This window comes from Dipodomys ordii, unplaced genomic scaffold (genome assembly GCF_000151885.1).
Source record: "Dipodomys ordii isolate 6190 unplaced genomic scaffold, Dord_2.0 Scaffold13, whole genome shotgun sequence".
NCBI classification, from domain to species: Eukaryota; Metazoa; Chordata; class Mammalia; order Rodentia; family Heteromyidae; genus Dipodomys; species Dipodomys ordii.
The window spans coordinates 2,856,736-2,869,242 of NW_012267229.1; the positions used below are offsets into that span (position 1 = coordinate 2,856,736).

General features: G+C 35.4%; 1 protein-coding gene across 2 annotated transcripts in view; it reads left to right on the plus strand.

The window, feature by feature from the left end:
* The window catches only part of Esf1 (ESF1, nucleolar pre-rRNA processing protein, homolog (S. cerevisiae)), a 57,481-nt gene that overhangs the window by 3,387 nt on the left and 41,587 nt on the right, over positions 1–12,507 (plus strand). For both annotated transcript variants that reach the window (XM_013010995.1, XM_013010994.1), the window contains exons 3-8: positions 163–494; positions 1,724–1,837; positions 4,790–4,890; positions 6,101–6,253; positions 8,040–8,154; positions 10,710–10,854. In XM_013010995.1, the coding sequence (XP_012866449.1) occupies positions 163–494; positions 1,724–1,837; positions 4,790–4,890; positions 6,101–6,253; positions 8,040–8,154; positions 10,710–10,854 (960 nt within the window). The remainder of the gene's footprint in view (positions 1–162; positions 495–1,723; positions 1,838–4,789; positions 4,891–6,100; positions 6,254–8,039; positions 8,155–10,709; positions 10,855–12,507) is intronic.

The window sequence follows — 12,507 nt, forward strand, 5'->3', positions numbered from 1 at the left end:
AGAAGTTAAGTAGAATTGGATACTCATTCGTTAGTTCATTTAGCTCTTCAGTAACTAAATATATACTAGTACATATTTAATATAATTAAATTAATAAATAGTATATATTTTCTTCTTCCCCCTGCCCATAACATTTTGTATTGGTTCAATTTGTAATGGCAGGAAACAGTAATGGAAAGATGTTTGATGAAGATTCTGTGGAGGAAGATTCAGACAGTATGAGTGAAATAGGAAGTGATGAGGAATCTGAAAATGAAATCACAGGTGGTGGTGGAGCTTCAGCTGATGATGATGAAAGTGAAGTTGATGAAGAGGAAGAAGAGGACAGTGAAGATGATGATGAAAGTGACAGTGGCCCTGATCTTGCCAGGGGGAAAGGAAATATTGAAACTAGTTCCGAAGATGAAGATGATTGGGCTGATATATTTCCTGAAGAACCTGGCTTTGAGCATGCTTGGAGAGAATTAGATAAAGATGCTCCTCGGGCTGATGAGGTAACCTTTTGGATAGATTATTTATGAATAACATAGTACCATTAGTTATAACAGATGGTAGGATTTTGATGTCATTAAATAAATGGGAAGAGACTAGTGGTGTTGCTTAGTGGGCGAATATTTACCTAGCATGTATAAGGCCCTGGATTTGATCCCTAGTCCCCCCTACCCCCCGCCAAAAAAAAAAAGCATGAAAACTATTAATAAAATATTGGTTAGGGGCCAGGAAGGTGGCTCAGTGGTAGAGTGCTTGCCTTGCATGCATGAGGCCCTGGGTTCAATTCCTCAGCACCACATAAGCAGAAAAAGCTGGAAGTGGTGCTGTGGCTCAAGTGGTAGAGTGTTAGCCTTGAGCTGAAGAGCTGAAGGATAGTGTCCAAGTCCAGAGTTAAGGCCCCATGACTGGCAAAAATATATATATACACACACACACACACACACACACACACACACGTGTATATATATTTTGGTGATCACTGAGTCACATTCTCCAGCCTCTGGTAATAATGTTTTTGATGATTCTGATTTAAACTTACTGATAATGAGGGGGGAAATATATATATATACATAAAAATGTTTGAATTTATATATATGCATATATATATATATATATGTACACCTATAATGTAATATACTTTAACTCAAAGTCACATGAAATTTTTAGCTGGTAGTTTACATTTCTGTTTCTGTGAACCTTGCTTCTCATGCATGGGTGGCAGAATAGCTAAGCAAAGGTAGTAGTTAAAAAGTCACCTCATACTGGGTGCTGGAGGCTCATGCCTGTAATCCCTACTCAGGAAGCTGAGATCTGAGGATCATGGTTTGAAGCTAGCCCTGGTTGGAAAGTCCCTGGGACTCTTTATCTTCAATAAACAACTCAGAAAAAAACAACATAATAAAAAACTCAGAAGTGGCACTGTCACTCAAGTGGTAGAGCACTAGCCTTGAGCATAAAGGTCGCAGACAGAGCTCAGGCCCTGAGCTGAAGACCCAGGACCTGCACAAAAAAAAATCACCTTGTAATAATAGTCTTAACCAAGATCTAAGAGAAAGTATTTATCTATATGGTTTTATTATTATTGGGCTCATTTGAAGTTCTGTATGTGAAATTTTTACATAATATACTAGTAAACTTTATACTTTGGGGAAAATTTACATTTTTTAATCTTTAAATTTCAAAGCACTGAAATGGCATAAATACATAGTATTTAATATTCTTCCTTTCTCAGATTACGCGTCGATTAGCAGTTTGCAACATGGACTGGGATAGATTAAAAGCAAAAGATTTATTAGCTCTGTTCAATTCATTTAAACCGAAAGGAGGTGTTGTATTTTCTGTAAAGGTAAGAATTGATTTCATTTGGAGGTAAATATTTCTAGACATTTAACCTAAATCTAACTTTTAAAAATATCTTAAAACAGGGCTGGGAAGTTGGCTCAGTGGTAGAGCACTTGCCTTGCATGCCTGAGGCCCTGGGTTCAATTCCTCAGCACCACATAAGCAAAAAGAAAAAAGCCGGAAGTGGCGCTGTGGCTCAAGTGGTAGAGCACTAGCCTTGAGCTGAAGGGCTGAGGGACAGTGCTCAGGCCCAGAGTTCAGGCCCCACAACCGGACCAAAAAAAAATATATATATATATATCTTAAAACAGCCAGGCACCAGTGGCTCACAACTGTAATGCTAGCTATCAGGAGGCTGAGATCTGAGGATTGCAGTTCAAAACCATCCTGGGCAAGAAAGTGTGAGACTCTTATCTCCAATGAACCACCAGGAAACTGGAAGTGGCACTGTGGCTCAAAGTGGTAGAGTATTAGCCTTGAGTGCAGAAGCTCAGGGATAGGGCCTGAGTTCCAAGCCCCACAACTGGAAAAAAAAAAAAAAAGCTTAAAACTATAACTTTGTTTTTAAAGAAAGTAATTAATTTTGGAATGGTCTAATACATGTGGGCATGAAATAGGTATAAGTATTAGAAATGGAGAGGTAGATTATTATTGGTAGGTCATATGTTTGTGAACATACTTTGAAATTGCAAAGAAAGCCAAGTGTGGTGATCTGTACCTGTAGTACCAGCACTTGACTAGAATATAGAGATCATGAATTTGAGGCCAGCTGGGGTTCAAAGCTAAGCTGTCTTAAACAAAAGCAAACAACCCTAAAATGACAAAGTACAGTAAAAAATAAGTTGCATTTTTTATTACTAACATTAACCAGTTAAGAAATGGTTCAATACATTAGCAAGAGAAATAATGGAATTTTAGGGAATTATTATAGCATATGTATGAACATGAAATAAACTATCATTTTTACAAGTTACAAGCCAGTTCGCATTATGACAGACTTAAGTTTTATGTTGATTTTCATAAATGTTGTATAATCTTGGCTACTTTATTCATTTCTTAAGTGGTTTTTAATTGACAAATAGATGTAGCAGTAGTACTTCCTATGGTGTCTATGGGAATTAAATGAAAAGGAACTTATATTTAGGTATATATTTAGCAGAGTCCTTGAAATAGTCCTCAATTATTATTCTGTGTAAATATTTTTAAATGTTCTATAATTTTTTTTGTCCAAGACCAGGACTTGAACTCAATAACTAATGCTTGCTTTTGCTCATTGACTGGTGCTGTATGACTTGAGGCTTGCCTCCAACCCCTACTTCTGTGATTTATTGCAGTTCTTAGTAAAATTCCAATTAAAATGAAGGTTAAGAAAAAGGATACCAGTATACATCTAAAAGAATAAGCAAAATTAGTAAATCTTTATGAAATGCCTGTGTAAAAGGACCCACTCCCACCAAAAAAAGGATATGTCTCACCTGTGTATAAACATTTTATAATCCTATGAGAATTCAAAGGTTTGGAAAGAAATGGCATAAATTCATGGGGTAGAATAAGTAAGTTCACATGATAATTTAGACCAAAATAAAACTCTTAAATATGTGTTGTTGGGACAAATGGATATGATATTATGTAGACAACCTTAGTTCAGGTAATGACCAAATATGCCCACGATAAACTTCAGAATGAAGCAAACCACAGAAACAGGATAACGAAAGGAAATATATTTTGTTAATCAGGAGATGAATAAGCACTTCTACATCAGATAAAAAAATTATGATCAACATAGGACAACATATATACTTGAAACTTCTGTATCAACCTATTATAAAACTCAACTATTGGAGTTTGGAGTGTGGTTTAGTGGTAGAGTGCCTGCCTAGCATGCATGAAGCCCTGAGTTCAATTCCTCAGTGCTACATAAACAGAAAAGGCCACCTTGGCTCAAGTGATAGAATAAAAGAAGGGATAGTGCCCAGGCCCTCAGTTCAAGCCCCATGACTGGCAAAAACAAAAAACAAAAACCTCAAATATTCCTGCTAGGTGCCAGTGGCTCATACTTGTTATCTTAGCTATTCCAGTGGCTGAGATCTGAGGACTGCAGTTCAAAGCCAGCCCAGACAAGAAAGGAAGTTGAGAGATTCTTATTCCCAGTTAATCATCAAAAAGCTGGAAGTAGCACTGTGGCTTAAGTGTGAGAGCACTAGTTTTGGCACAGAAGTTCAGAGACAGTGCAAAGAGGCTGAGTTCAAGCCACAGGACTGGCACAGAAACAAAAGACAAACCTCAAATACGCTTGATAAATTACGTATTCAGACACCTGGAAAATACATTAATGAAGATATATTTACGCTCATCAGTATCAAAGTGTTAATGTAATTGCTTTTTTTTCCTCTGAAAGTCGATACCATAAAAAATGTCAAGCCCACTGAAAGTGATACATTTTTAAAAATATCTATATGGTAAGATTGTCATCAGTTTTGTTTCTTATTACGTGGAGAATTTCTATTAAAACAAGTTGAGAAATACTGTGCTGTAGATATAAAATTGGGTATTATAAAATTGGTTTTGTTATGTTTTATATATTTCTTTAAGTGGATTTCATGTAAATCATTTAAACAAGTCTTTTTTCCCTTATATTTAAAGTTTCTTAAACTTTAAACCTTGTTTGGCTTTTCTTAATTTTTCCTTTGGATACCGGAACCATCTCATTCTGGTTAGTACATGAAGGAAACAATCAATTTTTGTTCATAAGTCCCACATCTGTTACTCTGTAGCCAAAATGACTTATTTTAAAGGAAATTCCTCAAGATTCTTTAGCTTCCTGAGTTTAGAAGTGAGTTTTACTTGAGTTATCTTCATTGAGTCAGGTTTTTGACCCTTGGCCTGATCTTCACAAGTCTGCCTATTGTGTGAAAAGAATGTACATATCGTGTCAATGTTATCTTTTTGTGTTTAGATATATCCTTCCGAGTTTGGAAAAGAGAGGATGAAGGAAGAGCAAGTTCAAGGACCAGTAGAATTACTAAGTATTCCTGAAGATGCCCCTGAAAAGGACTGGTATTGAATTACTATAGAACATAAGTTGAAACCTTATGAATTCATGTCATAATTTAGATTTCTGGTTACCTGAATAGAATTTAAGCTTGCATTTATACCATTTATGATCCAAATAGTCCATAAAACATTAGTATGTCAAAGTGGCACTTTGAACAACATTTATATATTCTTCAAATGTGTATATTCTTGAGAATACTTGGTGAAGTTTTTGAAGTATTTCAGAATTAAAGAAATTTAAAATTTTCTCATGTTCAGTTCCCTGATTTTTACTGAATTTTTTTCTTATTTGAGGATTAAATAGCAAAATGACAGAATCAAAAGGTTCTTTTATCATCATAGTACAGTATAGAAAAAAAAAATTTAAAGATACTTTTTGAACCACTAGGTGGAGCTCTCTGTACACTTAGTGAAAATTATGATCAAGTTTGTGGTAGGGAAGCAAATGATTCTGGAGCAAATATTTTGTAAGATTAAGAATTTCTTTGTGGATAGAGCTATTCCTTCCAGGTGTATGTTATAATACAATGTTTGGTCTAGAGGTTTTACTTGAAAATGCTGTATGTGATAGCAAAGCAAACAAAAAATAAAATAACTTCTAAGAAATAGGGTAAAAGGTTAGGTATATGGAGTTCTCACTTGCCTTTTGTAGATAATTCCAGTCCAAACACTAAAAATCTACACCTGTTAGAGTTTAAAAAAATGAGGTTGGCTATTTTATGGTCATAAGGCAAAACCCTGAAGGGAAGCAAGATGTCTTGAAGGCCAGCTTGTAGTAATAATAATAATATAAAAATATGCATAGATATATATTTTTATTGTATTTTATTTTTAAGTTTTTATATTTAAGTACTAACGTCTTTTTTTTTTCTGTCGGTGGTGGAACCCAAACCCTGGGCCTGGCTGGGAATTGTTTCTCAGCAATTTAGCTCAAGGCTAGTACTCTACCACTTGAGCCACAGCACCACTTCCGGCTTTGTCTGCCTATGTGGTGCTGAGGAATCAAACCCAGGGCCTCATGCATGCTAGGCAAGCACTCTACCACTGAACCACCTTCCCAGCCTAATATTACATATTTTAAAGAATTACTTTTTGTTTTTTCATGCTAGGGATTCAATGTAGAACTCCATACATTATTTTTATTTTTTTTTAAATGGGAGGTAGATTTCTCTGTTCCTATATAAGTTAAGTTTAATGAGTTCTTCTTCCCTAGGGCCTCTAGAGAAAAGCTGAGAGATTATCAATTCAAACGTCTGAAGTATTATTATGCAGTAGTAGACTGTGATTCACCTGAAACAGCAAGTAAAATTTATGAGGACTGTGATGGTCTGGAATTTGAAAGCAGTTGTTCTTTTCTAGATCTAAGGTAATCCAGTTGTTACTAGCTGAATCTTATAATGATTGTTAAGAATTAAAATATTTGCATAGTGCTCTATATTGATTTTTATTCTGAAATAATCATTTGCTTTCTAAGAAGAAAAATAAGAAAGTGTAAATTATGCATAATTTATTACCGTAGTTATGACCTTTTAAACGTGTCTGTATTTTTTAAGGTGATATGTTATATACTATATATTTACAACTATCTTAGACTTAGGTACTAGAAGAAATAATTTGACAAAAGCCTTAAAGTAGGGGGAAAGGCATTTGCTAGTCACTGGTATTTCAAGATCTGTGCTGTCCAAAACAGTAGCCACTAGTCAAAATTGTTTTCAGCAAGTGCTCAGTCTTCACTGACCCAGAGCTGAAGAGCCTTAGATGGCTGTGAATTTCAATTCTAAGGAAACAGGAACTGAACTGCTGTACCATTTTATCATCATAAGTAGTCCTTTTGAATCCTTAAACCATCCCACTGTGATGTGGAATAGGAAGCATTATTTAGATGTAGATGTTTTAGAGGCTTTGTTCTCAAAATGAAATACTTCAGGGAGAAAAAAAAAATGCATCATTTCATAGTTGCTTTAAAGATATTCAGACTTTAGAAGAATTACCAAAAAGTATTATAATTTGGTATAAGATTTTATTAGTATGCTTAAATTTATTGCAAGAATGGCATGATCTCATCAGACAAGCTGTTTCCTTCTCTTTTCAGTTAAAAATGTCAATAGAGTATTTTTGTTTTGATTGTTTAAATCTGTTAGAATGTCTTTTCTCTTTGGGTATTATAAATTGATGCTGACTTGTTTTTAGGACTGTTTTGTTCTGTTTCCTTCTGGAGACGTTTCCATCTAGTGTTAAAGTAAGCTCTTGGGTACCTTGATCATGGGAAAAAGTTCCCTTCTCTGTTACATTTTGTTGTACATAATAGTACAAGGACAAAAAGAAAGAAATTGAATTTTCTGCTGCTATTTATCTGTAGAAACTTTTTTTTGTTTATCTAAAAATATGTATAAAAGCAAATGTAGCATTAAAAAATAGATCTCAGATATTTTCTTCTACTATGTCTGTGCAAAAGTGTATCTGTAGAAGGATTTACGCATCCCTGTTAACACTAAAACAATATTTTATAAAATTATATTATTTTCATGTATGTGTAAAGTCTCTTACATAAATTGTAAATCTAAATATAATAATTGTGTGTTGGGTTTTTTTTCTATTCCCTAGCCTGATGACTGAAAATTGTGAGATACTATGACTAATTTACACTGAAAAGCTACTTATTTGTGAAATAAATTATAAGGTTATATTAAGACTTTGGGGTGTCTTAAATAAACCTTGAGCTTTTATTTTCAATGACATTTCATGTACATATGCTTTGTGTTCAAAACACTTAATTATTAAATCACTTTGATCTTCATAGTGTCATAAAGCAAGCCAGTGAATGCACCATTAGGAATCTGGATGTTTTTTGAGACATGGTAGATCTTGTGTGCTTGCACTTCACTTACACTGTCTCCTAATACAAGGATTCTATCTATGTATTGTTCTCTTGAATTTAGTGGAATTTCAGACTCATAATTTATGAATTTTAGAAAAAATTTTTACCAAGATTATTTCTAATGCTGTTTGCCTCTCTACATGTGTGTTCTGTAGAAACTTACATGGTGTGTATGGATGTATTTGTAAACCATAACTAATTAGTAAAGAATATAAACTCTTGTTTATCACTGCAGCATATGTTTAAATAAATATATATTTTCTTTATGTCTTAGGTTTATACCAGATGATGTTACTTTTGATGATGAGCCCAAGGATATAGCTTCAGAAGTGGATTTAACAGCATATAAACCAAAATACTTCACATCTGCTGCAATGGGAACATCAACGGTACTTTTTAGCTTTTAAATGTGGAGCTGTTTCTGTTGCTTTAAGAAGAGATGTGTGCATTATTTATTTACAGGATCTTTAAAGATGGACAGTATTTAAAAATTTAATGCACAAATGGAAATGAGACAAATATACATATGTTATTTACCACAGATGTTAAAGTTGACTTCCAGATTCTTATGCCATTAAGCCTGACTTGGTTGTCTATTAATATTTCTTTTTTCTTTTCTGTCTTGCCCACACAGTATTCAACTAGATCCCTTGAGGATGAGATAATTTTAGTGGTAGAGCACTTGCCTAATGTGGATGTCCAGTGTTTGATTTCCCAGCACCACAAAAGAAAGAATACCAAAACCACCCTAAACAATTGTATTCTTTAGCCGGGCGCTGGTGACTCACACCTGTAATCCTAGCTACTCAGGAGGCTGAGATCTCAGGATCCCGGTTCAAAGCCAGCCCGGGCAGGAGAGACCGTGAGATTCCTATCTCCAATAAACTACCAGAAAACCGGAAGTGGCGCTGTAGCTCAAGTGGTAGAGCGTTTGCCTTGAGCTGAAGAGCTGAGGGACAGCGCCCAGGCCCAGAGTTCAAGCTCCACGACTGATAAAACAAAAAAGATACAACAATTGTATTCTTTAATAAGTTATTAATATCTTTGGACATAAGGGAAAGAAGTAACAGGTTCCTTCAGTTGTCAGTTAAACAAAACTAGTGAAAATTTAGAAAAGCACACATTTTTCAACAGATAGGATAAAAAAAATTAAACTATAGAAGTAGACTTAATTCAGGATTATTAGTTTTCATAATCTTAACCAAGTACCTAGAAGGTTTCTTTGTTTTGAAATAATTTGTTACTTAGCAGACTGGCTTCTGTCTTGTTGACCTTAAACTACTACCCACAGCTGTACTCTGCACCTTGGCTTTCCCTTGCCTTTTTTCAGTTGACAGACCTCTGCTCTTCTGAAATAAGGGGGAGCCGAGAAACTCTGCTTCTTTAGTGTGGTGGGTCCAGTGTAGTAGTGATTCATTAATGAGTGTAGTAAAAAACGCTGTTTTTATGCAATAAGTCAATTCTAAAAGATTCAGATATATAAAATATAAGATCATGGTACTTTCTACACTGACGTACTCACTAACCAGGCGAGTCTTGAGTTGCTGAGTCCTGGCTGTGTCCTCAATACCTGTGCTGCTTCTAGCAGCAATTTAGTGGATATTAGTTACCAGAATAGGAACAATTGTAGATCCTGTAACTAGCTGAAATGTCTAAGACACTGGTAATAATTTTAAGAATCTCTTGGTTAATTGGTACCTATTCATTGTCCTTATCTGGGGAAGTTGGTATTGGGAGAAAAACAGAGACTAGAGACCTACCCTTTGGTGAATCTAAAATCTTTAGCAGGCTGGTACTGTGATTCAAACCTGTAATCTTAGCTACTTGGGAGGTGGAGATAGGATTGCAGTTAGAGGGAGCATACACATAAAAGTTTGTAAGACTGTCAACTAATGACTGGGCATGATGGTGCATATCTGTTATCCCAGTTGAGGGAGCGAGAGAAAAGGCTAAATGAAACGGCTTGTACCTCTCTTCTCCAGCGACATGGCCAAGCACACAGAGGAGGATCATAGCCCCGACCAGTCCTGCCATAAAGCGAGATCTTACCTGGAAAATAACCAATGGAAAAAGGGAAAAGAGATGTAGCTCAAGTGGTAGAGTATCTGTCTGGCAAGCTCAAGTCCCTGAGTTCAATCTCCAATAACTCAAGGGGAAAAGTAGGAAATATAAAAACCTGAATGGAGGACAGGAGCCATGTTATGCATGAATTTGACTATCGTGGGGGTTTATTGTACTTCTGTCCAATAGATATCTTTCTCATTTATGGCTCTTAATCTTTTTTGGAAAATTAAACACACTGAAATTGAAATGTTGTTTCACCAACCTATTTCATAGTTTATGAATCACCTGTAGAACTCAAGATAAAAGCATGTTTTTCTAGTTGATAATAATGTTAACTTTTTCAACAGTACATTTTCCTATTTTTTCCAGCACAATTAATCCACATACTCTATTATGACCAATGATGGAATATTAAGAGGAAAAGAAAGATATAAGTTAATAAAAATGTTTCCTTTTCCATAAATAGGATACTGCTTATTAGCTGTATTATTCATGTATTTATTTCAAGCTGTTAACCTTTTTGTGTGTGTGTGTTTTTTTTTTTTGCTAGTGTGGGGCTTCAACTCTGGGCCTGGGCACTGTCCTTGGGTTTCTTTTGCTCAAGGCTCGTACACTTGACCCACAGTGTCATTTCTGGCTTTTTCTTTGACTAGTCAAAGAGTCTCAGGGACTTTCCTGACTGGTCCAGCTTCAAACCTCCAATCATGGCCGCTTGAGTAGCTAGGATTACAGGCATGAGCCACTGGCGCCTGGCTTGTTTTCACTTTCTAAAGTTACTGTTAAGTATCCAAGTTAACAGTAGGTATTTTTTAATAAGCATAAGTTGTTGACATTTCTGGGTCATTTTTGTGTGTCTGTTTCCTTCATTCAATGGTAAAAGGTGGAGATCACTTGGGATGAGACTGACCATGAAAGAATCACAACACTTAACAGAAAGTTTAAAAAAGAAGAGCTTTTGGACATGGATTTTCAAGCCTACTTAGCTTCCTCTAGTGAGGAGGAAGAGGAGATAGAAGAGCTACAAGGTATTTGTTAATCTTTTAGTGACTTATTAATGCAAATATGTCTTTGTAAGTTAAGAGAAGAACCAAATGAATTCTTAAGAGGTCTGCCAAGTATAATTTGTATACATAGACATGCTGGAAAAAAAATTTAAGCCATGGGTTATACCGTGGGGGAGGGACATACAAAGCAACATAGAAATCATCTTATAAATATGTTAGAAACAATTGCATGAAAGGAAAAAAAAAAACATTGGGATACTTACCTTGGGGTTCATTCCCCTAACATCAACTTATCTGACCATGCTTTCGTTGTATTTGATATTGGTATAATTTGTGGAGGGGAAGGGAAAAAACAAATCATTTAACTAGGGATACAGGTGGACCCATTGCAACAATGAGATGTACAAGTCGTTATGTCGAAAAACTTTACAACTTTGGGTGGGGAGGGATGGGAAGGGATAGGAAGGGGAAACAGAGGAAGTGGCAATGCTTGATAAGAAATGAACTCGTTATCTTGCCCATGTAATTGTAATTCCTCTGTATGGTATTCTCACAATAAAAAAAAAAATTAAGTCAATCTATCCCCCATGGCTGGTGTTCTACCATTTGAGCTATACCTCTACTTCTGGCTTTTTGCCAGTTATCTCCAATTAACAGCCAAAATAGAGGCATGGCCAGAGGAATAGAGTGCTATCCTTGAGTAAAAAAGCCAAATAAGCCATTTGCTGGTGGTTCACACCTGTAATGTTAGCTACTCAAGAGGCTGAGATCTGAGGATCATGGTTCAAAGACTTGAGACTCTTTTTTTTTTTTTTTAAGGTTTGACCTTTATTTGTAAGATTAGGTTTTCTTCACAATAATTCTCCCTCTCTATGGAAAAGAAAAAATATCATCTGTAATGAAATATTGTATAGCAGTTATCTGCCTAAGTCTAGAATAGTCTGAGGTTGTCAGTTGTCAACCAATAGTATACAAACCTGGAAATTCTAGAGAGTACTTTGCTCATTTGACTCCTTGTTTTAAGTCTTATTCAATGTTCAATGGAAGTTGAAAGGTAAAAGTTTGCTCTGAGATTCTGTTTTTAAGAGGAAGAGTCTCAATCAAACAAGACACAGCTTGACTTAGCAGACAACAGTGATCTGTGAATTTATATTAAGTATAGTCTTTGTTTATTTTGAACTTTCATGTTTCTGGCATCTCTAACAACTCTGAGGTTTTTAGTTCATTTTTTAAAATCCACGATTCTACTTTAAACTAGTGATTTTAGTGATTTTTCTTGATAGACCACTCCGCACTGAGGAAAAACTATTGTACTGTTTTCTGAATCTCTGCATCCTTTGAATCTAGATAGCTAATCCATTTTGTAGACACTCTGGGAGAGGTACACACTTAGAGTGAGGCTCTACTTGTAAAATTGGTGGATCACAGGAAGGTCATGCAGACCTTAGGAGTTGTAACTACTCTCTAGAACACAGATCCAAGCATGATTTTGGAAAAAAGAAATTGTAATGCTGTTTGCAGGTTCTCTCATAGAACAGAAGTCAATCAGAGTTGTCAATTTGCAAAACAAGGTATTATTCTCACTATTCAGGTGACTGGTATCTAAAAGTTTTAATGTTCCTACAACAATTAGTCCCAAAGACCCTTTTACTCTGGACATCATCAGAAATCATC